The sequence below is a fragment of the Asterias rubens genome, chromosome 15, assembly GCF_902459465.1.
Source record: "Asterias rubens chromosome 15, eAstRub1.3, whole genome shotgun sequence".
Lineage (NCBI taxonomy): Eukaryota > Metazoa > Echinodermata > Asteroidea > Forcipulatida > Asteriidae > Asterias > Asterias rubens.
In genome coordinates this window covers 5,548,954-5,575,225 of record NC_047076.1, presented here as the reverse complement: position 1 = coordinate 5,575,225, position 26,272 = coordinate 5,548,954, and the positions used below count along the sequence as shown (strand labels likewise).

The 26,272-nt window shown below is 40.0% G+C and overlaps 1 protein-coding gene across 2 annotated transcripts; it reads left to right on the top strand.

The window, feature by feature from the left end:
• Positions 1-1,521: 1,521 nt before the first annotated feature.
• Positions 1,522-24,196, top strand: LOC117300171 (integrin beta-1-like). Of its 2 annotated transcripts, none has more exons than XM_033783890.1 (24): positions 1,522-1,923; positions 3,403-3,505; positions 5,201-5,310; positions 7,720-7,827; positions 9,113-9,197; positions 10,110-10,241; positions 10,561-10,657; positions 11,867-11,951; positions 13,411-13,497; positions 14,105-14,188; positions 14,722-14,802; positions 16,160-16,255; positions 17,134-17,223; positions 17,642-17,829; positions 18,516-18,600; positions 19,135-19,295; positions 19,885-19,960; positions 20,466-20,547; positions 20,720-20,847; positions 21,203-21,295; positions 21,697-21,826; positions 22,311-22,433; positions 23,328-23,539; positions 23,994-24,196. In XM_033783890.1, exons 2-24 carry the CDS (start codon positions 3,421-3,423, stop codon positions 24,054-24,056), a joined length of 2,481 nt encoding a protein of 826 aa, XP_033639781.1. In that variant the 5' UTR covers positions 1,522-1,923; positions 3,403-3,420; the 3' UTR covers positions 24,057-24,196. The 2 variants fall into 2 exon arrangements, with proteins under 2 accessions (XP_033639781.1, XP_033639780.1); XM_033783889.1 differs by having other exon boundaries at positions 5,195-5,310.
• The last annotated feature ends 2,076 nt before the right edge of the window (positions 24,197-26,272 follow it).

Below are 26,272 nucleotides of genomic sequence, written 5' to 3'. Positions count from 1 at the left end.
TATGATCAATTGTGTAGACTAGATTGTTTGTCCTTGGCCGAATCCGAATTTGCGGCTACGGCTACAACTTATGCTAAGGGTGTTGCTAATGACGTCCTATACCCAAACGCATGGTAATAATAATATATCGAAGTCTTATATATAGCGCACGTATCTACCAAACAAGGTACTCAAGGCGCTGAGTATATACAAACTTTCAGAAAGATAGGTTATTGAAGTGATGAATATTCTGAGACCCAATTATTTAGCACCTTATAAGGGTTTACAAGGTGCTACGGCGCATTAAGCAGCCACAACCAGGAACACCGGGGCGAACCCCTTCTCTTTTCGATAAGTGCACTGGGTTCTTTTACATGCGTTACACAACACATGGGACCAACGGCTTTACGTCCCATCCGAAGGACGAAGCAATGGTTAAGTGTCTTGCTCAAGGACACAGTGTCACGGCTGGGGATTCGAACCCACACTCTGCTGATCAGAAACACCATGGTGATGCAAAAATCTAGCCGTAGCCCTAGCTGTAGTCGCCAACTTGGACACGGCCATAGCATCTCCATCGGATTCGGCCTTAGGGCGAACCCGAATTGCCATCTACAGCTACGGCTACGGCTACGGCTGTTGCTTAGTGTGTTGCTTAGTGTGTTCCTATATACCCCCAACGCATGGTGATGCGGAAATCTAGCCGTAGCCGTAGCCGTAGCCACTTATTCAGACACGGCCATCAACAACATAAATTCACCAATTCGGATTCGGCCTTAGGGCGAACCCGAATTGGTGTCTACAGCTACGGCTACGGCTGTTGCTTAGTGTGTTGCTAAAGACGTCCTATATACCCCCAACGCATGGTGACACGGAAATCTAGCCGTAGCCGTAGCTGTAGTCGCTTATTCGGACACGTCCAAAGCATCTCCATCAACAACCATAATTCACCAATTCGGATTCGGCCTTTACCCGAATTTGTGTCTACAGCTACGGCTACGGCTGTTGCTTAGTGTGTTGCTAACGACGTCCTATATACCCCAACGCATAGTGACACGGAAATCTAGCCGTAGCCGTAGCTGTAGCCGCTTATTCGGATATGGATTACGTTACAACAAAGCTTGGTTGAAATAAAAAGTCGTAAGGTGGATCCACACATAATATAACCATGCGCCCACTTGTTTCACCTGAACAAGCTGAGGGCGCTGTAGGCCTAAAAAAGATCTCCCTGACTAGGGCGTCCATTTTGTCTCATAGGAAAGCTCGGGGATGTAAAGAGGGGGGGGGGGGCGGGGTTTATCATTATCTATTAGTAGACTGGTATTAATTAAAATGTACATTTTTTTTATTTTTTATATATACATATTTACCAAACTTAACAAAAAAAGCCTTTGAAGTATATTGGATTGCTTTGCCAATTTGTTTTGTTGGCAGAGATCAACTTTGAAACTCAAGCTCATTTATTTAATTTGATAAAATTGGTCATTGAACTTCAAAACAAGGAAATACTACTCGGTTGGTGTCTTTCTGGAGGCCGGGAGTAGACCTTTATGGTGGTATCCGACCACTGCGGATTCAATCACGCTGGGTTTGTGTGGAAATGGAAAAAAAACGATTTCCTGTGAAACTGGAACAGGATTTGTGTTACCATAAAGGCGTAGCTCCCAAGTTGAACGGACGAATATTCTGTATCCAGACAAACATTAACAACGATCTGTTAAGTCATTAAATAATATTGCGATTATGGTGTGTGCCTGAATTGTCCAAGAATCCTCTAGAAGGACCGAGTAATCCGGGAGGAATATCAACGGGTGGATGAGACGACGAAGCCCGGGAGGTGACTGCTGAACGGCACGGTGCTTTCTCGTTATTACGGAATTATACTTCAGCCGAATCATAGTGACTGTGTGCAAGAATTTTTACGCTTATAAGTCAACTATATCGGTGAGTTTCATGGTTTTTTGTTTTACCTCGTGGCCGTTATCACCCTGATAATGAACTAACCGGTTTATATTGTGGCACGGTAGCTATTATGGGGCCTGCTTCGAATTGGCCCATCCCTATGTCAAAAAGTTGTTTTAACAGAAAATACTGCGTGACACATTTCTTTGCTCAGAACAAAATTAAGTGGGGCACTAGACACACTAATGCATACTTAATACCTGTTTTCGCTAAGCAAGACTTTTTGAGTTTTTAAAGTGTGTGTTGCTTGCTACGTGAGGCGGACAAGCACTGCGGACAACAGTTAGGCTAGGTCCCTGGGCCGAATTCCATAGAGCTGCTAACCACAAGAAATGTTTGCCTTGATAAAAACAGGATAACCAACTAAGATTTCACGTGATTTTCAAGATAAGCAGCAAACAACATCTGAATACAGCAAGCAATGCAAGCAATGTCCACAAAGGGAAATTTGGTTAAAGTTTGGAAAAGTATACATTTGGTTGATTTTAAGCATATTTTAATAGACAAACTAACCTGTATAAACTTTAATTCAAAAATTGGAAATTATGACAGAAAAAGCACCCTTGTTTTACAATTATTACTGTGTGCGCTTTCATATGCCTGGAAAAAAGCTTAAAGAAATTGGACACTTATATTGGTAATTGTCAAAGACCAGTCTTCTTATTTGGTGTATCTCAACATTATGCATAAAGTAACAAACCTGTGAAAATTTTAGCTCAATCGGTCGTCGAAGTTGCGAGATAATTTTTAATGAATGAAAAAACACCCTTTTTGTCAAACGAAGTTGTGTGCGTTCAGATGCTTGATTTCGAGACCTCAAACTCTAAATCTGAGGTCTCGAAATCAAATTCGTGGAAAATTACTTCTTCCTCGAAAACTACATCACTTCAGAGGGAGCTGTTTCTCACAATGTTTTATACTATCAACTTCTCCCCATTACTCGTTACCAAGTGAGGTTTTATGCTAATAATTATTTTGGGTAATTACCAATAGTGTCCACTGCCTTTAATAGAAAACCTAACCTATATAAACTTTTTTTTAGAAGTGGAAATTATGACCGAAAAAGCACCCTTGTTGCACAATGTGCGTTTTCATAGATGCCTGAAAAAAAGCTTAAGGACTGAAGTATTTTGCAGGCTTAAATAGTTTCGTGAGAAGTTTACCTCTTTCTCATACCCCAGAAGGAGTCGTTTATCACAATGTTTTAATATACTATGAACAGCTCTCCGTTGCTGGCTACCAAGTAAGTTTGTATGCTGATATATATTTTGAGTAATATACCAAACGTGGCCAGTGCCTTTAACCCTTTACTTATTCTTATGCGTCTTTGAGGGTACATAACTGAGTCACAACGAAAACGAAGGCTTACAATACTTCTATAAAAGTCTTTATCAAGGCAATATAGCAAACAGCTATTTCACAGATTTATTTCCTGTTCTTTTTTCTTGATTTGTCTAACAGAAGTTTCGAGTCCTAAATATGGGTGGCCATACTCGGCAAAGACAACATCGGTTTTCCGCTGTTGTAGTTCTCGTTCTTCTATCTACACAGTGTTGCTCACAGGGTAAGTCAAGTCAAGTTGTATCAATTACAATGGCTGGGATTGTTTCATACGTGCACAAAATCAACGGACAGATTTTCACTAAATCTTGTTCCGATTGCGCAATCTTTTATGAAACTGAAATATTATTGTAAGTGACCCCGCTTTTTGACCCCAATATACACTCTAAAAAATTCCAGGTTCAGAATTTAAGCAGGTTCCAGGTTCCAGGGGGTCAAACTGACCGAGCTTAAAGGCCCTGGGTTCGATTTCACAAAGACAGTCAATACTGATGAGTAGCACTTTATAACTCCTAAGAAGTTATTAAGGCTTAACACTTAAAGGCAGTGGACACTATTGGTAATTACTCAAAGCAATTATTGGCATAAAACCCCCTGGTAACGAGTAATGGGAGAGGATGATAGTATAAAACATTGTGAGAAACTGCTCCCTCTGGAAGTGACTTAGTTTTCGAGAAAGAAGTAATTTTCCACGAATTTGATTTCGAGACCTCAGGTTTAGAATTTGAGGTCCCGAAATCAAGCATCTGAAAGCACACAACTTCGTGTGACAAGGATGTTTTTTTTTCTTCGTAGATATCTCGCAACTTCGACGACCAATTGAGGTCAAGTTTTCACAGGTTTGTTATTTTATGCATATGTTGAGATACACCAAGTGAGAAGACTGGTTTCTGCCAATTTCCAATAGTGCACACTGTTTTTTTCCGGCGAGTCCTATATTAAGAAGAGAAACTCGTCCTAACTCGAGATAAGACTTATCTCAACTCTTTGTGAAATCCACCCCCTGGACACTATTGGTAATAATTGTCACATACAAGTCTTCTCACGTAATCGCAACATAGTGCATAGAATAACAAACCTGTGAAAACATTGACTCAATTTGTCATCGAAATTGCAAGACAATAATGAAAGACGAAATGCCCTTGCTGCACACATTTGGTTGCTTCCAGATGCTTAGTAAGGTTTCAGGCTTGAAGTATTTTATTATTTGAGTGAGAAATTACCTCTTTCTCATAAACTATACGTTACTTCAGAGGGAGCCGTTTCTCACAATGTTTCATATCAACAACTCTACAATGCCCGTTACAAAGTAATTTGTTTATTCTACCAATTTTTTGTTTTAGTAAATACCTATAGTGTCCAATGCCTGCATCATTTTATAGTGCTTTTTGCATTATAATTATCTAGAATCTCTCTTTTACCGAATTTGTATTTTGTAATGCCCATTAGTGCTTTTATAGTTTTAACTGCTTGACTGTATAGTTCTATGTTTTTATACTGTATGCCATGTTTTAATAATGTCCATCTGTATATGTTTTTATATTATCTCTTCTTAAATTGTGCCATCAGGAGATTATTAACTCGATAGTAATTTAGTTTACTTTTTTGTTTAATCCATCAGGGGTGCTACTTTTTTCTTTCTTTTCTCTCTCTCTTAATTGTATGTACATGTTTTTGTTTTCTTTACTGTTCTTACTGTCTGTACTTGAATTTTTACCTGTGAAACTAATTAATGACATGAAATGAATGAAATTTTGATTTTAAACCAGTTTCCATGGGTCAGCCTGACCTAGAAATGGATCAGGTCCCTGCTATGACATTGGAACCAGATAAATTCTGCGTCGTTACATGTACATGGTCTGCAATTTGGAAAATTAGAATGTTAATATAACAATTATTGTGTGTCAATTAGTAACAGAAACAGTACTCAAAAAGCCGTCGGAATTGGAAGATAATGTATGCTCTGGAGGGAGGACTTGCGGGGACTGCACTGCCATTGATCCCACATGTGGCTGGTGTGCACAACAGGTTAGTGGTGGTTAGTTGGTTACTTATTCCAACGTGCGCACAGCAGGTAAGTGGTTAGTTGGTTACTTATTCCAACTTGGCTGGTGTGCACAACAGGTTAGTGGTGGTTAGTTGGTTACTTATTCCAACGTGCTCACAGCAGGTAAGTGGTGAGTTGGTTACTTATTCCAACTTGGCTGGTGTGCACAACAGGTTAGTGGTGGTTAGTTGGTTACTTATTCCAATGTATGGCTGGTACGCACAGCAGGTAAGTAGTATAGTTGGTTACTTATTCCAACGTGTGGCTGGTGCGCACAGCGTGTAAGTGGTTAGTTGGTTACTAAATCCTACATGTGGCTGCATGGTGCGCGCAGCAGGTTAGTGTTTAGTGGTTACTTATTCAAATGTGTGGTTGGTGCGCACAGCGGGTTAGTGGTTAGTTGGTTACTGAATCTTACATGTGGCTGCGTGGCTGCATGGTGCGCGCAGCAGGTTAGTGGTATAGTTGGTTACTTATTCCAATGTGTGGCTGGTACGCACAGCAGGTTAGTGTTTAGTTGGTTACTTATTCCAACGTGCGCACAGCAGGTTAGTGGTTAGTTTGGATACTTATAGCCACAAGTGGCTTGTGCGCACAGCAGGTTTTAGTGGTTAGTTGGTCACATTCCCGCATGTGGCTGGTGCACACAGCAGGTTAGTGGTATCGTTGGTTTGTACATTGTATTCCCCCATGCATAAATAGTTTGAACTCTTAAATAATACAAGCTTTTTCTGTACCTCCCACCAAGGTCCCAGTTGAAACTATCAAGTGTTGACCAAACCAAACAAAGCAAATACAAAGCAAACAGTGAAATGTCATTTCCTGTCAAGGTCACCTCTGACTTCCTGTTAAACTCTTTGATCTTGGATTCCCGACATGTTGTGAGACCAGAGTGCAGTTTCCAAATGGATTTAGTGTTGATTCAAAAGTGTAGTTTATTTTTTTGATGAGCATTGTTGTTTGTTTTAGTGTGTTTGTTTTCATAATTCATGATTAATTTTTATGTTATAACTTTCCTTCATCATTGGTATAGTGTCGAAAACGTAATATTTTTCTTTCATGAAACATTCAGGTTTTTTTGTTTTCATTGTGAGAAATTTCGGGCCGCTAGATGGCAGGAGTGACTTACCAAGTAATTTCTTTTTGTTCACAAAATTCTGAGCGTGTTTACTCACTTGGTAAGTATGCAGCCATCTAGCGTCACAACAGTCTCACCCTTGTCGATTTGTAAATATTGAAGATTTGTCAAACCAAAAAAAGTGACAGGGCAAATTCTGTCCCCCATTAGGCAAACTAACGTGGGCTGAACGGGATGATTCAAATTAAACACAGATCGCCGTATGGGTTTTTTGGTGTTTTTTTTTTTTTTTGGGGGGGGGGGGGGCCACACAGAATATCCGGGGCCAGAATCCTCTTCCACACCGGCACCAACAGTTTATCAAGTGTGTGGCAGAGCGGTTAATAGCACCGAATTCAAACAACAGTGATACTTGTGTAAGACAAGACACTTAACCATTGCTTCGGATGGGACGTAAAGCCGTTGGTCCCATGTGTTGTGTAACGCATGTAAAAGAACCAAGGGTGGATTTCACAAAGGTAGTCATAACTTAGGACTAGTCCTAGGCAATGCTAAGAGATATGACTGGTCCTAAGTTAGGATGAGTTACTGGTCCTAACTTAGGACCGGTCCTTTCTCTTAGCATTGCCTAGGACTAGTCCTAAGTGAGGACTACCTTTGTGAAATCCACCCCAGTGCATTTTATCGAAAAGAGAAGGGATTGCCCCGGTGTTCCTGGCTGCGGCTGCTTAATGCACCGTAGCACCTTGTAAACCACTATGTCTCAGAATTCATAACTTTCAATAATCTCTCTTTCTGCAAAAAATGTACATATCCTTTAAAGCCATTGGACACTTTCGGTAAACAGTATTATCCAAGGCCCACACTTCGTACATCACAACTTTTATATAACATAACAACCCTGTGAAAATTTAGGCTCAATCGGTGATCGGAGTCGGGAGAAAGTAACGGGGAAACCCACCTTTTTCGCACGTTTCGCAATGTCGTGACATGTGTTAAAAATAAATCCGTAATTCTCGATATTGAGAATTTATATTGTTTTAATGTTTTCTCAAAAAGTAAAGCATTTCACGGAATAATATTTAAAGGGAAGTCTTTAACCATTACCTTCTTGGACCCTGTAAGTTATTTGTAAATCTGTGAACTTTTTTTTCTGTTCCGACAGTGTCCAATGGCTTTAAGCGCCTTGAGTATATTGTTGGTAGATACATGCGCTATCATATTATTTCGATATTATATTCTCCGGGGAAAGAATCTCCTTCCTGTCCAACAGTTGTAAATACTTTGCTAAGCCCAAAATTATTCTTTTCAGGGTTATACTGAAGATACCGGCTACCTAAGATGTGATCTTTTTCAGAACTTAATCAACAAAACATGCCTCAATATTACCTACCCAGTCAGCAGTGTTAGCATAGAAGAGGTTTGTACGATTGAATAGATCTGTATTTGTGGGTAATTGATCTAAGCTTCTTCAGTAAACTTGCTTTTACAAGACTTGCTTTTTCAAACGTACATAAAGGATATATCCTTTATGTGTATATCTGTGTATTTCTTTGCTCGTTTGCCTTTTTTAGTTGTTCAGTGATTGGTATTATCTTCTGTATTTTTTATTTTCCCTCTCTTGTCTGTATGTATTTTGTGGATTTAGGAGACATACGCCTTTTGGCAATAGTTAATTTTTTTTTTTTTATTACTTTTATGCTCTCCTGGGCACCCCATTGTTGTTTTACTTTGTTTTCTTGATTATGTTTAATGTGTACATGTGCTTGTTAATGTGTTTGCCCGAATAAATATTATTATTATTATTATTATTATTATTATTATTATTATTATTATTATGAACAATCCACATGTAACAGTAATTATCTTCTTCTTTTTACCTTATGTGGGACATTACAAAGAGCAAATTAAGGGTGCAACACTGCACTAAGTAAATTCCCATATAAAAATTTAGCAAACAATGCTAATTGGTAAATGCTATTATAATTGCTCAAAACATACAGTCTCTCACTTGGAAACCAACAGTTGAAGGCACTGGACACCTTTGGTAATGCTCAAAGACCAGTCTTCTCACTTGGTGTATCTCACCCTATGCATAACATAACAAACTTACGTTAACGATCAATGGAGAGCTGTTGTCAGTATAAAACATTGTGAGAAACGGCTCCCTCTGAAGTAACGTAGTTTTCGAGAAAGAAGTAACTTTCCACTAATATATTTGAATTTGATTTCGAGACCTCAGAATTTGATTTTGATGTCTGAAAACCAAGCATCTGAAACCACACAACTTATGCGACACAACTTCGTGGGTCAAGGGTGTTTTTTCATCCATTATTATCTCGTAACTTCGACGACCAATTGAATTCAAATTTTCACAGCTTTGTTATTTTGTGCAAATGTTGAGATACACCAAGTGAGAAGACTGGTCTTTGACAATTACCAAAGGTGTCCAGGGGTGGATTTCACAAAGAGTTAGGACTTGTTTTATCTCGAGTTAGGACCAGTTACTCGTCCTAACTTAGGACTATCCATGCAATTTGTATATCTCCTAGGACTAGTCCTAAGTTAGGACTAGTCCTAACTCCTTGTGAAATCGACCCAGTGTCTTTAATAAAAGGCATCCTTAATGTCCTTACCTGACTAATAATACTGCTGTATAACAATAATATTTTGTACTGTGTCCGATTACTTTCGTATGTTTGTAGAACGAAGAGCTAAGAGATGCAGATCCAGTTCTAGGCGATCCCATCCAAGTTGCACCCCAGAAAATCAGACTGAAACTACGACCTGGTAGGTATGACCTTTAGATATGACCTTAAAATCTGACCTCAAGTAGGATTTACTGGTCTGTGGAATGCTGCCAGCCTTTGTGTTTTCAAATCAGTGCTAAACACTAATCCTTTTGAGTACTAGGCTTTTTCAAAAATGTGTGTGTTTTGGGGGGGCTGCTGCTCTCCTACAAACATTTTATTGTGTTATTGTTAGTGCATTGCCACCAGCTTCTTGTGTTATCTTTATCTTGTCTTTAGGCCTACCTACAAATTATTGTGGTATTTCCAGCTTTCATTTTGTTGTTAGCTTTTTATCATTGTCCTTGCTTGTACAGGTAAATTTTTCAAGATAGTTATGCGCGTGTGTATAGGTGCAGCCATATTCGATTTAACTGGGATTGATTTCAATGTTGCAGTTTTGTTTTTCACTTTACAAATTAAAAGATAACTGGGGCAGCCTCAACCATTTAACTTTTTAGCTTTTTATCATTCCTTAAAATAGGTAAATATTTCAAGATAGTTATGCACTTGTGTATAGGCGCAGCCATATTCGATTTAACTGGGATTGATTTCAATGTTGCAGTTTTGTTTTTCACTTTACAAATTAAAAGATAACTGGGGCAGCCACAACCATTTAACTTTGTAGCTTTTTATCATTCCTTAAAATAGGTAAATATTTCAAGATAGTTATGCGCTTGTGTATAGGCGCAGCCTTATTCCAATTAACTGGGATTGATTTCAATGGTGTGGTTTTGTTTAAACATTTTAACTTTACAATAATAAGATAAAAACTATTTAACTTTTTGGCTTTTTACCATTCCTTATAGTAGGTAAATATTTCAGGATAGTTATGCGCTTGTGTATATATAGGTGCAGCCTCATTGCCATTTAACTGCCATTGATATTTTTTTTTTCTTTCTGTCATTTACAGGTCAAAGTGTTAATCTGAGTGTATCTGTGCGTCAAGCCAGGGATTATCCGTTGGACCTCTATTACGTCATGGATTTAAGCAGGTCCATGACGGATGATTTAGAAAACCTTAAGGAGTTAGCCAAGATACTAGGTACGCGTTGACCCTAATTGGGAATTCAATTTGTCCTGACCCGCTTTTAGTCAGTTTGACCCCAATCAGTAGACATGGTCATTTTTCCCAAACCACGGCTTGGCTTTGGGTTGGTGCTCCGTCATCAATTTTGGAGCAGTGTAAAATTGTCACAGTACTTCCGGCTTCCAACATCAAACGGAGCCCGGAGTCTGAGTTGGAGCTGAAGCCAAGGTTGAGAAAATGCCATGGAATCATCATGCTGTTTGAAAAGAAGGTGTTCGTGGTCTGGAAGCCCTTTGTAGTCATGGATTTATCTGGATTTATCAATTGTTTTCAGCACGGGAGATAGGGGAAATTACGAGAAATTTTCGACTTGGTTTTGGCTCCTTCGTCGAGAAAGTGTTATCACCCTTTGTAAATACATCCCCTAGTCGGTAAGTGTTGGATTAATTAATAATAACAATAATAGTAATAATAATTATTGATAAAGGAACATTTATTGCTTTGTTGTTATCAAAGTAAAATAATCTATATTATAAAAGCGCTTAACTCGCATGGGCGCCGCCATGTTGTTTTCACGTTATAAGTGGTGCCCGCACCCTGCTAAAATGATGCGTCCTGGGGTCAATTTCGGGGTACCCGTGGGTTGGAAATATATGTGTTGTTTTTGTCACAGTCACAGCGCGACCGTCCAGTAACTTCACGGGTACATACTGTCAAGAATAATGCATGCTGGTGCGAGCAAGGCACGACGACAGGACGTAGGCTGGTGTAGGTTATTAGAGCACGTTGTGGGACAGGGAGAAGGAAGGGGCACTCAGTGTGGTACGTCGGTTGGAAGGGGGGCGGTGGAACGGCAAAAAATGAAGGGAACACGGTAAAAGGGCTGGGAAAATAATACGGAAAGGGGAAAAAGAAAAAGGGACTAATGATGACATTGAACAGGGAAAAATAAACTGGACAGAGAAAAATACACGAAACGGAGAACCACCTGACTGGCGGGACCCGCGCGGAACGGGGAAAGTAATGGGCCGGAAAAAGGTGCAAAGAACAATTCACGGGCGGGATGTAGGGAAGGAAGTACGGGTTAGATTTAGGATGGGGACAGGAGGCAGGGGCACAAAGTGTTATGTCTGTGTAGTGGGGGTCGGGCGGGATAACGGCAAAAATAAAATGACGGGGAAAATGAACAGGGCTGGGGTAGGTAGGGCTTGAAAAAATGAAAAGGGACTATCCTGATATTGGACATGGAACAGGAAAATATTAAACAGAATGGGGGGATCAAGCCCATGAAACGGGAAAGAACCACAAACGGGACCCGCGCGAAACTGGAAAATAATTATGAGTTATGGGCAAACAGTGGCAAGCAAAGAACAATGCCAATGCACGGGATCGCGGGGACGGGAGGCGCGGAGGCGTGGTTTAGATGTGGGACGGGATAGGAAGGGGCACACGGTTGGACAGGGAAGTGGGGAAAAATGAACGGGGCTGGTGAGGGGGGGGGGGAAGGGGGACTTGAAAACGATACAGGACAGGAAAATAATAAACTGAACGGGAACAAAATACTAACAATTTTGTTTAATGTTTTAGTTTATATATTTTTTAACTGTACTGCGAATTATTAATTTGTTTCCTTATTATAGCCTTTTGGCACCGTGCCCAGGTTGCGAGCCGCCTTACAGCTTCAGAAACCATCTTCCCTTGAACGTGAACACAACCTTGTTTTCGGTAAGGAAATGTTTGGAGTCATTTGGGGACGCTAGGTGGCAGCAGACTCAATAGACCGATTGCGCTGCCAATGGGTGCGTTCGTTTAGCTTCCCTGGGTCTACCCCGCGGTGCTCACTCGGGTGAGCCCCTGACAAGAGCTAATCGAACGATCACACTCGCTTGACAGCATGCACCTCAGGTCACCCCAAGTGACCCACTTCACAAGCAGGGCACTGGGGGCTGACCTGGGTGAGCCCCTGGAATGACGTCAAAAGCTATTCGAACGCACCGGGGCAGACCGGGGATGACCCAGGGAAGCTAAACGAACGCACCCTATGTTTACATGTGATCACGTGACCTATAGTGCGTATAGAAAAACACAGCTACACAAAGACATGGGAAGATTCGTACCGATGGACCATAATTGGCTATAGTGTTAATAAATAACACTTTTAACTAAAAACGGAGCCCTTTTTTATAAAGTTGAATATTGTGACATTAATATAAATCACATTTGCTGTTTGATATTCCCAGTCATCTACTACAAAAGAGGGTTCTTCTGAGAGTTTGGTTAGACTACGTAAACTACTGAGGTTTGAGCGAGCTCACGCGCCGTGGATTTTGCGTTGTGCACGGCGGGAAGTTGGGATGTGATGGGGAGGATCGCGAAGTTGTCCGACTCGTAGCTGACAGCTACCCCTTCTAATCAAACAATTTGAGGGCGAAAATAAACGGATTTGCAGCTTCTTAATGAGGTTTTTATTTAAAATATTGGCATCAAAATTACTACAATGAGGGCAATGTAAAACCACACTTTCCGTGCACAAACACGCGTGACATCGTTTGAACATTTCGTGGAATTTCCTATTAAGCACTTAAGTGGAACTGTGTTTACCCATTACTGGCATTGTTCAGCCACCGGTAAGGTCTCATGTTACAAACTCCGGAATATTTTCAGTGATTTCGAGAATTTAGTCTTTTTTGAGCCAAAAATTGCAACAGTATTCATGTCTTTTTAACGCACGTTTATATGCAGTACGCCGTGTTTGTTTACATCTAATACCCACTATAGGTCACATGACACACGGAACGCAATCGGTCTATAGGCACAAACGACTTTCAGTGCTGGGCACGGTATACGCATGTACAACCCATGTTAACTTTATATTTTACGGAATGAAACAATCTTTCCGGTAATTTTGCTTCTAGCAAAAAATAAAACGCATTCCTGCAGCAAAATTACCGTAAAAGTTGTCTCATGCCGTAAAATCTAAAGTGCTTTAACATGGGTTTGTACATGTGTACACGGTTGTGACTGAAATGGCAATAATATGTACTTACATGTACTTTATTACGTGTATAACGGTAAAATTAAGGAATGTTTCATTTTACGGAGACCGTCAATTTACGATCATTCTTAACAGTGTACTGTCCTCACTACAAATTTTTAAGTATTTTTTTTTTTTTCCGTTTTCAAGAAAAATGTAAACGAGACCTCAATCTCTGGAAATCTGGATGCTCCCGAGGCCGGACTGGACGCCCTTATGCAGATCACAGTATGCAAAGTAGGTGACGTCATCAGGTCAGAAGCTTCATTTCAATGAACCACAAAAGACTCATGTGCTGCTGCGTAAATTCAACCCTTGAACCAAAGCCTGTTGTTTTAGGTTAATGTTTTGCTTGAAGGGAGAAAACAAAATTAATTTTGCTACTTTAAAAAAAAAACATGCGTTTATGACGAACACTGTTACTCTTATGAAATAAATCGAAAACTCATATGATTGATAGTGAAACTACATCTCCACACCGTAAAACTTCACCAAGGTCAAAGCAAATTAGTAACGCCATGTAATGGTAATCACTAAATGAGTTGGGGGTGGTTCTGAAAAGAACCGTTGGTTTAAACTCGACGTTTCGATCAGTATGCTCCGATCGTCTTCTGGAGGAGAAAAAAATGCTATGGTAGCAGTAGACCCCTTGGTTTGTATAGTTTATTTTTTTAGCAGTGGTCGTCTTAGCCATTCATCGAACAAAAATATGTTGGCTTGTGCCCTCGGATGGTCCATTGGTCAACTTTAAAAAAATCCCGTGTGGGTCCAACGCACGAGGATCAACCATAAAATGACCTTCTAAACACCCTATCATTTCCTATTTTTGTTTTCTTGTTTTAAGGAATTTATAGGTTGGCTGCCCAAAGCAAGACACATCGTTGTTTTCCTTACGGACGCCGAGTTCCACGTTGCTGGCGACGGAAAGGTAAGTGGTGTTTTCTTACTTTGGTTTGATTGTATTGCAAGATAAACACAGGAATATTCCACTCTAAAAAAATACCGTTGCGTCAACAGCGACCGAAGACTAACAATAACCGTATCTATTTGTAAATTAATTAAACACAAATTGGTTGTTTTTTTTCAATTCAAAATGTGTCCATCTACACGTGAAGTCTCAGATTGCATCGATGTTCTATTCCGTAATCAACAAAAGTAATAGGGAGGTTTAGCTGCACGTTCCGCGTGAACGTGAACGTCAGAAGATTGTGTGTTAAAGTCTCACGTTTTTAGCATACGCGCAGTTAATAGCATTTTTTCACGTCAGGTACGTACGTGCAGACGTCATACGTGAGCATGCAATAAGCCCAAAGTGGCGACGTCACCCAGAAACAACACGATTTTTTCGACGTTCACGTATTTGCTCTCATACCGTGCAGCTAAATCTCGCTAATATACACACAATAATAACAGTAAAAAGGGCTGAATTTGTTGACCATTGTGATTGGTTTTGTCTTTCAGTTACTAGGGATTGTGAATCCAAATGATGGAGAATGTCACCTGAATAGTGAGACAGGCTTTAACGACAGGGCCAACGATTTTGTAAGTTGTTATCAATGGTTTTACCATTTGTCAGTGGTATATACTTTCGGTTAGCCCGAACTTCTGACGTCACGCCAACGATTTTGTAAGTTGTTATCAATGATTTTACCATTTTGTCAGTGGTATATACTTTCGGTTAGCCTGAACTTCTGACGTCACACTTCCAGGTTCGTGAATAACGCCAGAGATCCTTCGTTGAGCACACTCGCACTATCTTGACCTCGCATCGTTTAAGATGGCCTTCATCATGGTTCTGAGATTCGCAGTCAAATCCAACGTACATAATGTGTAAACATAAACCGATGTCCTAAGCATTGAGAATAAGAACAGGGGACCTGTCTAACTTTTAGTAATATCAGCAATCAATGAGGGCTAACTATTTCACAACTCTGGCAATCCGGATTCAGTGGCCGCACAGTTTGTAATTAAAGGGAATACGTTAGGAAATATAATTTCATGTTAACTGTTTATGTAGAATTGTATTGAATTTTCAATGGCTGGTCCATTTTTTTTTTAAATGTCTTGAACATAATTTTGCACTTGTCTTTTTGAATTGTATTCTACGGAAAGTCTCTGTTTTGTAATGTTGTAATTTGGTAATTGCTTTTTATCTTCGTATTTAGCGCTTTGAGGCAAAAATTTGAATCTGAAAGACGGTCACTGTCAGATTTGTTATTCCAGTTACCGATTTTTCTTCTTATAAGCGGACATATCCGCTTCGATCGATATCTCAAAACTCGACCACCTTTTAAAGAAGACACTGGACACTACTGGTAATTGTCAAAGAATAGTCTTCTCATTTGGTGTATCTCAACATATGCATAAAATAACAAATCTGTAAAAATTTGAGTTCAATCGGTCGTCGAAGTTGCGGATTATTAATGAAAGAAAAAAAACGCCCTTGTCGCACGAAGGTGTGTGCTTTCAGATGCTTGATTTCGATACCTCTTTTCTTGAGGTCTGGAAATTAAATTCGTGGAAAATTACTTCTTTCCCGAAAACTAAGTCACTTCAGAGGAAGCCGTTTCTCACAATGTTTTTATACCATCAACCTCTCCCCGTTACTCGTTGCCAAGTACGGTTTTATGCTAATAATCATTTTGGGTAATTACCAATGTACTTTCCACTGCCTTTAAGAATATTCACAGGTCAGTTTTATTGTATGTTTAGGCCTATATCTACATTTATGGGGAAAAAACAATCGAACTGTTCCAAAAAACAAAGGTCGACTTTGCCATAAAAGTGAAACTTTAACGTAATTCAAAAACCTTTTTGGGTGGATTTTATATCTGATTTGTTGAAGTCATTCATTGTTCGATTAAAATCTTTTCAATTAATTGTGTTCTTTCCATTGAAGGATTATCCGTCCGTTGGACATTTGAACTTCCGCATGAGAGAGCAGAATGTTATTCCTATTTTCGCGGTAACACAGGACCAGTATCGCATTTACCAGGTAAGTTCCCTATTGCAGCGTAGAGATCCGTGCCCGTTCAAGTGTAAGGAATAACTAGATAATGGGTGGCGTTCGATTTAGTGTCGACCCCGCGGTGTTCATTCGGGTGAGCCCCTCACTCACTCTCGATCACTCACCCTCTGATGGTGACGTCATGCATCTCGGGCCAGCCCAAAGTGACCCGTTCCACAAGCAGGGCACTTGGGGCTGACCCGGGTGGGCCCCTGGAATGACGTCAAAGCTATTCGAACGTACCGGGTGGCAGATCGCACCCAGTACAAATATGCCATGTTTCAATTCTAGTTACGCCATGTTTTATAATTTCAATGATCTTGATATTACTTTCAATTGTTATGTAAAGGCATCCCAGCCTACAAGCTTTGCTTTAATGGGCCATGCCCCCATATACCATTTTCAGTCTTGTAAAATCCTGTTGTTTGTATTTGTATATTGTGTTTGTATGGAAATAAATGTTCATTGATTTGATTTCATTTGAAAATATACTTTCAGAATATAATATACTTACTTACTTGTACTTAATCCCGTAACCTCGTTGAAGGTCGTAGTATAGGGGCACCACAGCTGACTTATTGACGGTTGTGTGCCATCCAATGCGGTCCTCCGCTAATCTCTGCGAGGTGCGTGCTGAATGTCAAGCCAGTCCTCTCCTGTATGTTGTTTTCCCATCGTTTCCTTTGCCTTCCTTGTTTTCTTTTCCCAGGGACTGTGCCTTGTTGTATGGTCTTTGAGAGTCCCGTTGACCAGGTGGTGAGAATATAAAGTATTCGTATTCTACGTGTTTTTAAAATAAAAACCAAATATTGCCAATTTGTAAATGTTTGTTATCGTTCAATGATTTTTTTGAACTGACTTTTCAGGACCTCGCAAGTTCCATCGAGGGATCAACGGTTGGTGTCTTGGCCTCTGACTCGTCTAACGTGGTTGCTTTGATCAAGGAAAATTACGCTGTGAGTTTCAAAAAGAATCAATTGTAGCTTTTCCCATTTGTTAATTTGTTTTGTATGGATAGTGTATCGATGTCACATCACATGTTGTGAAATCATGCTTAAAGAAACACGTTGCCTTATAGATCGGTCGAGTTGGTCTTTGAGAAGCGTTTGAAGCCGTATATGTATATTCAAGGTAGAATATAATGATCCACAAAAAGTATCACTCTAAATTGCACGGTTTTCCTTTAACGTCGCGAACTTTAAACCGTGTTTCTTTCCAACGTAAAAGGAAAACCGTGCAATTTCGAGGCATGTTTGTGTGGATCATTATATTCTACTTTTAAATTATCTATCCAACCAATCGCATTTCATAACAAACGGTTTTAAACGAATCATTAAACCCACTATTATTTGATGGACTTTTGTTATTTTTCAGAAAATCACCTCAAAGGTTCAAATCTCCGACAATGCTCCGGAAAACCTAGCCGTTACCTACACGTCTCGCTGTCTGAACGAGGCACCAAACCCCGGGTCGAAAGTCTGCCTTGGTCTCAAGCTAGGTGAGGTTGTCAGCTTTGACGTCACGGTGGAAGCTACCAGTTGCCATGACAATACCGAGCAAAGGTAAACAACATCCAATGTGGATTCTTAAGATCGTTCCGGATATGAAGTCCCCCAACCAGCCACGCAAAAGCCCTCATTAATCTTCCGAAGTTCACTACATGTGTCATGTAGTCAAGATGGATCGAACCAATCACTGCTTTTTTGCTCACCAGACATCGATAAGAGGGTTTAATTTTTGACGCTACAGGTGACAGCAGTCTCCCACTGGGTTATCTTTGACAACCAGCATGGGTGATATGCACTGTCCGACTCCTGAAAAAAAACAAATCAACAGGTTCACTTTACAGGGAATCGAACAAACAAACCCCACGTTCACGAGCAAACTTAGTGCTCTAGCAAAGCAGTGGTCGTGGCTTGAATCCTACCAACGTAATTTGCCCGTGGATTTCTTTTTTTTTTCACAGAACTCGGGAAAGTACTGAGTATACAGTCCCGTTCACATCGGTGTGAGGTTAAAAACAAATGATAACTTATTGATCACTGCATCATGTCGGGGTATAGCTATGGTACTCAAGTTTTTCCCTTCTTCTTAGCTTTGTGAAATTATAGAACCTTCAAAGGAAACGATTTTGATCCAGTTTCAACCTTTTATTCAAAAGTGGATGCCGTTATATAGTTTACGGTACAATGCTTAATTAAGCCAACTACTAACATTCTCCATATTTTTTTATGTATATTAAATGTAGTTTCAACATCGGACCGATTGGTTTTGAAGAAGCTTTAGAGATCTCAGTAGTAGTGACATGCAGCTGTGATTGTGAAGATCAGTCGGTAAGATTTGTTGTCTACACCTTGAAAGTTAAATCCAGAATACTGTTTACACCTAAGACACAGTCTTTTTTGTTAATATTTGCATTTTTGTGAAAAGGTGAGATCGTCAAATGTTTTGGTTTGAGACCAATCACTTTCTAAATGTTCTTATTCTGTAAATATTTTTTCTTGGCTGAATGTCGCACAACTCAACAAACGATTGTTAGTGTAGTGTCTGGCATAATATTATGAATCAAGTCCAAAACACTGGGTCAATGGGAGGCTTTGGAACATTAGGTGGCAGCATCTTGCAAGGTTGTTCTGAGCACGCGTACATAACCAAGAACAATGCATTTACCTGGTAAGTCTGCTGCCACCTAGTTCCAAAAAGTCCAACATAGCTTGCGCAATGCATGATTTGAGTACATCGAAAGTGAGAACAGAGTATCAAAGGACAAACCTGACATTTCGAAGATGTGTCATTGTGTAATTTTTCGAGAGTTTGAGCAGTGTTATATTTGATTTTTATATTAGGTTTGTGTTTTGCGTCCACAGATTCCCAACAGCGACTATTGTTCCAATGGAAACGGTACGTTGTCTTGCGGGCAGTGCGTGTGTGACGCAGGGCGTTACGGTAAACTCTGTGAGTGCAGCAGCGGTGAAGACACTGAGGTATCGTTCAGAGACAAGTATGAGAACGTGGCATCGTGTAGAGCGTAAGGACACCAACATTTTGACGTTTATTTATCACATTTTGTAAACCTAAATTTACAGATAGCGTCTGAAAAAGAAGCACAGGGAAGTGAAATACTAGCATTAACAGTACAAGAAAGTGTTGTGACGACCGTAACAAATCAAGTAGTCAAGTTGTCTAACACATCCATGTTCATCCATCCACCGCTACTTAAGCTCAATCACCACCAGCAGTCCAGCATTCTCCTGAAGACGAGCAGAGTATACTGTTCGAAATGTCGAGACCAAACCGGCTCTTTTCAGCGCCAACACGAACATACAATTTTTTTTACACATGGTTGTACCCGCAAGTTTACTATTAATTATAGTTTCTTCTTATCTGTATCACACATGTTTCACGAGTTTTGATGGCCTTGTCATTGTGCTGTTGTGTCACGGAGCAGGTCACTTTACCATAAATTGCTTCTCCGACTTTTTGGAAAATCCGCATGCTCGGAGCTACGCGTAAACGAGGATGGTTACCATGTTAGTCTGCTGCCACCTAGCGTCGCAACGTCTCCAATTCACACACAATGTCTAGTTTGCTTTTATTTGTTTTCTCTCCATCAACAGGAGCAGTAACTCGTCCATTGCGTGTTCTGGACGAGGTGAATGTATATGCGGGGAATGTGCATGCTTTGAAAGACCGGTATGTCGTCCTTTTTATTTCATCCTTTGAAACGAATTCGCTAGTTTTCTTGTTCACAACTTGTTTACAAGCCCTGCTTGCACTTGCATCATTTTCACATCTGTTTTGAGGAACTGATTGTGTCACGTATTAACCTCTTGTGGCTTTTGAAGCAGCGGGATTTGTTAATTATCTGGCTTCGTTGATTATGAAAATAATGGCAGACATTGCATAAGACGCAGCCTAAGCCAAATGTGAGCCAGAGCCAGGTCCTAGCCTTATTAGCATGGACCCTGTCACGTTTCTATAATGTTACAAACGCTCATTGCCACAACTTCTCCAAGGAATCGTTAAAAGTATGGCGTAGGCCTACCCCAAGATTAAACTATAAAAGGCCTATCTAATCATTACCACATAAAGCCTCAAGTTCAACATTCATGAAATTAAATCGAAGTAACTGGACAGAATGTAGTTATAGAACTTTCCACATCAATAAAAAAAGAAGTCTTCGTTCTCAAACTTTTAGGACAAGAAAGAGGTGATATCTGGACGGTTCTGTGAGTGTGATAACTTCTCATGTGAGCGGTACAAAGGGCAACTATGTGGAGGTAAATCGAGGATGTTTTTTTACTTTAAATTGTAGTTAAAGCGATCGTAAAATAAAAACGAATCTTTCACTGACAGGTGTATTAATTTTCTAGTTAAATGTCCTTTAAAAAAATGCGTACTTTGTGAGTTTTGCATTCAAGTCCTCTGTTATGTTTTAATCTGTATTCACAGGGCCAGACCAAGGCCAGTGTGTATGCGATGAAAGGAGCAAACGCAGTGTTTGTAAATGCAAACCAGGCTTCAGTGGTGACGCATGCGACTGCTCCATGTCAACCGCTGGATGTGTGGCTTCAAACGGGGTACGTTCTTAATCCCATGGATAGCAAGCTTAGATTTACAAATCTAAGACATTTTTATTCTTGAATAAAGGTACATTAAAATGGCTGACCTATGCTATGGGATATTGTCAGGCAATTAAACGACAATTTTACTGTTGTTTCTAAGGCAACATGTTTACCAAAAACAGAAAGACACCAATGCATGACTTAAACAGACACAGGTTCTTCTGACAGTGAGAACAGTCCATTTTAGTCGCACGACGATTCGATGTGTCGACAAAACATCCCAGCCCAAAGCTTGTTTTCAAACAAGGATCGCTGTTAACGCCATAACTGGATTCTAATGCAGTGACCGTTTACCTGAATTTATTTGCAGCTGATGTGTAACGCCAACGGGGTATGTGAATGCAACCGCTGCAAATGCGATGCAAACTCGCCATTTAAAGGTTCCACATGTGAAACATGCAAGGTGAGTTCACTGCAGAAAAAAAAAAAAAACATTCTGTGAGCAAGTTTAAAAACTTTTTAAGAAGTGTAAGTAAACTTCACTTTCATTAGTAAAGTAAATTCACTTCTAGATTTCAATTAAAACTCCGTCAAACCAAGCTATATGAAAATTTATTTAATATGATGTGTGGTACCGTTTGAGTGAAATTAACAAAAATTGGTACGGGTATAAACTATCATATCAGTGAGTTGCAGATTGAATCTAATTAAAATGCTTTCGTTCGCAAGCAACTCTTTTATGTTTGATTTTTATAATCAATTGTTTGCAATTTACTCGATGTCTGCTGCCACCCAGAGACTCAAAAGTGTCACACTGCAACGTCATATTGATCCATGTTTTTTTTGCCACTGATTTCCCCCTAGACCTGCATCGGTAAATGTTCTTCTTATCGCCCCTGTGTGGAGTGTAAAATCTTCGGTAGCGATGTCATCTCGCCGGAGGAATGCGACAAGTGCACGGTGACCGTTGTCATTGACAGCAAGCTGCCCAATGGTAAGCCAGGTATAGCGTCAAATGTGTTTAAGAGAATGACCGGTGTGGCAGGAGACTCTGTCCCCGGGAGACTGTGTACTAACCCTTTGTAACACTATAACCCTTTATCCTAACCTTAACCATAACCCCAAACCTAACCTTAATGTCCCCCACACGGCGTTGACTTACTCTGATAATAGTGTCATATTTCAAATCAACGTACTTCAGCCCACGTTTATTTCTAATGGTGGGACAGAATCTTTTGAGGACAGATTTTCGGACACCGGCGTGGCTGGATACCCCCCCCCCCCCTCATACTAAGGATATTCTTAGTGTACAAACGTCTTCTGTTAGCGCCCTCTTTCAAATCAACTTCCTTCAGCCTGGTCAATTTTTGAAAATGTCGGACAGAATATTCGGGGGACAGATTTAACCGTTTGCTTACATGTTTAGAGGTGATTCGACTGACATTATTCGCTTGACTATTTTGTCTTCCACCATACAGCGAATGTGTCCAATCTATGCGTGTTTCCCGGTGGCTTCACCAACTGTTCAACATCCTACAATTTTGTTTACGAGACCCTGGGCAACGGTACTGTGTTGGTCCACCTACAAGACCAACCAAGAGGTAAGGACGGGGCTGGAACGAGTGTAAAGCGGGAAATGTATTTGTTTTTTTGCAGATTATATTCTAATCCCGTTTCACTCAGAGAGAGAACGTGGAAAGTGTAGCATGTTTGACGTCACTGTGCAGGCTCGGTGGTCTTATGTCCATTTATAGAATGTGGGGGGGGGGGGGGAGGGGGGAGGGGGTATGAACTTGAATTCCACTCGAATAGTGTGCTTGTGGGGTTTTCCTTTTGCAGGACTTTTGCACAGGAGCATAGTGATTATCACATATATAGGACAGAACCAAAAAATGTTATTATTTTCCTCTTGGGCAATATTCTGTCTTTTTTTAACAAAGGAAGTTATTAAAGCATTGGTCCAATACCAAGTACAGAGGTTCTAACCCATTGATACTGGTAGTCTGATGACCTTAAGTGCGCACGCTTCCGTCAAATTAATAATTTCCCACGATACTTCTCGAGGACCGTTTTGAGGATTTCTGTTTTATCATGTACTGGGTATATATTTTGTTTGCGGTATGAAACACCATGTGTGTATATATTTGCCAGGTAGATGTTGATCTTTAGAGAACTGTCTTTCTATATTCTACGACACGGAGTAGATTTATCGGATTGTTCGGGAGACTTCTCAATCTGAATAGAACTGTATTGTTTTTAACTATTACCTGGGCGGAAGGTATACAAAATTGGCTAGGACTACTTCTGTAGCTTATAGGATCGTTATTAACTGCACTACCGCGCAGTGAGTTCTTAAATTGGTCTCAACGTTTCGACTAGCTTGCTCTTATGTCGTCAACAGCAGTCTTATGACGTAGATACACGCATGGTGTTACCGCAAATCAAATAATATTGATACCTCACCATGCAATGCCTCACATCCTATACATGTACAGAGTGTGATCCTAACGGTGGCGGGGACGGTAAAACACCCCTTGTGGTAGAGCCTACGTCAGTGGACATTCTCATCCTCGTTCTCAGCATCGTGGGTGCCATCGTTCTCATAGGGATAATTCTCCTTATCCTGTTGAGACTCGCTACGCATCTGCACGACAAGAGAGAGTATACACGGTTTAAGAAAGAGCAACAATCGGCAGTCTGGGATGAGGTAGTTATCATAACAAAGTCAAATAAGCAAATATTTTCAATTTTCTTTTGATTGTTAACCAGTCAAGAAAAAAGCCAGTTAAATTTTAGCTACCCATCAATTTTAGGCATCTTGGATCTTTTCTGAGTCCTGATAAAGCAAATGAGGCCATAGCATGGGAGGTCAATGGGAGACATTTAAACGCTTGGTGGCAGCAGACTTGTCAGGTAATCTGCTGTTTACGTTGGTATGAGCCACGCACATAACTAAGAACATTGTATTTACCTGTTGCGTGTGCTGCCACATAGCGTCCCCAAAGTCACCCGTTGCAGTGACAACAAAACCTACTTGCTTTGAAACACGGAAAGAAAGAAATCTTTTTTATTCTGCAGGTCCTTCAGGCAAGGCATTTTGCACCAGCTAGCTATAATGTTTTCACAAATTATTTCAGTTGGTGTCAATATTTATCCTACAGACTCAAAATCCAATCTTCAAGCCCTCTACGTCGACTTTTGTCAACCCAGCCTATGCAAAATAATGGAAGACATCAAGGGAGGTCCCCGCACCGACAGGCTAATGGAATACACGTTCTTCCTGCCGCGGATTTCACCAAACTCTTCCTAACTTAGGATAAATATTAGAACTTAATAGGACGAGTTAAGTTCCGTATCCAAAGACGTTTGAACGCATTGAACCCATCCTATTATAAGTTAGGACGAGTTACTCGTTCTAACTCGAGACAGGATTAATCTAGCGTTTTGTGAAATCGGCTGCTGGGGTGCGTTTTACTTGTTGCGCAAACGTTACCAACGTTCGCCAATAATTTTGAGCCGGGAACGAGTTGTGTATGGCCACCGTTGGCGCACTAAGGCGTACGTACTTCTGAAGTTTTGGTGAGTCGTTTTAAAATGGCGGACAACAACACGATAAGCAGACGATAATCATTATTTTCTTGTCACGAACATAATTATAGTGTGGTTTGGGTGTTGGTAACGCAGTCAGAAGGAGTTCAAATAACAATTGATGTCATGGTTTTAAAGAGGGCCTTCAATACAGCAAAAACAAAAGTTACGACAAAAATAAAAATACATACGCGGTGTCGCCATCTTCATAAACGTTTGCGCGAATGGTAGCAATCTGTTTGCGGCAAGAGGAGACGCACCCTGTCTTAATTTGGGACGCTAGGCGGCAGCAGACATAGCATGTCCACGTTTCAAAGTACCTCACCTGGCGTCCATGAAAGTCTCCCATTTATACGTAAAATAGCCTGACCGTGGCAAGGATTGGAGTGGACATGACGTCACAGGCTTCAGACTATTGGGGTCAGAGGTCGCTAAAGGGTTTGGGTATTTTTTGTAGGACACAAAACATAATGTCCACATATTAACGATAGTAGAAAGCTTCCCTTCAATTAACTTACCTGCTGAGATTCTGTAAAACAATGTCACAAAAAAATGTCGTCTCAGGAGACGAACATTATTTTAGCAAGTAGGCCTTTACCGTATTTACTAGCTACTGCTATAATTGAAATACCTGTAACTGAAAATACGTTGTACGTGACACTACAAATGTTTTATCCGTTTCTCAAAAAGTACAGCACTTTAGCAAGTAATAATTTCAGGGAAGTTTTCTACTATCATTATCTTCAAACCATTGCAGCGGTTTGAAGATCATGTGGACATTGTGTTTTTGTCCTACACAATTAGAGAGGGGGTGGGGTGTGAAATCCTTAATAATAATGTCAAATAATGAAATAGACACGATTATAAGTATTACTCTGATAAAACTTTAGCATATAGGCCTATCAACGATTTATTAAATGCATGTTTTGTAGATTAAAGTTACATTATTTCATATCAGTCTCCTTGCCAATATTAGTATTACAGTAGCAATAGTTAATATTTAAAATAACTGGACACTATTGGTAATTGTCAAAGACTAGTCTTTACAGTTGGTGTATCTCAACATTATGCATAAAATAACAAACTTGTGAAAATTTGAGCTCAATCGGTCGTCGAAGTTGCGAGATAATAATGAAAGAAAAAACACCCTTTTCACACGAAGTTGTGTGCTTTCAGATGCTTGATTTCGAGACCTCAACTAAATCATGAGGTCTCGAAATCAAAGTCGTGGAAATTACTTCTTTCTCGAAAACTACGTCACTTCAGAGGGGGCTGTTTCTCACAATGTTTTTACTATCAACCTCTCTCCATTACTCGTCATCAAAAAAGGTTTTATGATAATAATTATTTTGAGTAATTACCAATACAATCTGAGAAGCGTTCTCATCAGATTCAAATATTGGGGCATAAGTTTGTTATCTTCTAAATAACCATTACGTCAAAGGGAAATGTTTCTTAAAATGCTTTGAACCATGAAACGCTGCTGTGCATGTAAGCTTCTCTAACGAAAGGTTTTGTATTGTCATTAATTTGAAGAGTATGGGTTCATAACCGCTCTGGATTTTCTGCGATATTTCAACAACGCTACCTTTTGAAATGAAATTTACAAAGGTTAGTTTTATTGTATACATCTATATTTATTTGTACTAAAACAATCGAACGGTTCAAAAAGTCAAAGTTATGCTTTCATTTAAAGGGAAGGTAAACACCTTTAAAGTATAAACATTTCCTGATATTGATAAGGACCATAGAAACGGCTATTTCATAAACTAAAGTATGTCAAAAACGACTGCTTGCTTCGTTGGGTGGATTCGACTGATCTCTTTCAATTATCCAAAGAAGACGTTGTTTT

Bases quoted from the DNA above. Each gene is read 5' to 3' on its own strand.
- LOC117300171 (XM_033783889.1), top strand. From the start codon at position 3,421: ATGGGTGGCCATACTCGGCAAAGACAACATCGGTTTTCCGCTGTTGTA. The intron at 18,601-19,134 runs GTAAGATTTGTT...TTGCGTCCACAG, and splicing joins GTGATTGTGAAGATCAGTCG to ATTCCCAACAGCGACTATTG. The intron at 19,961-20,465 runs GTATGTCGTCCT...TCAAACTTTTAG, and splicing joins GTGCATGCTTTGAAAGACCG to GACAAGAAAGAGGTGATATC.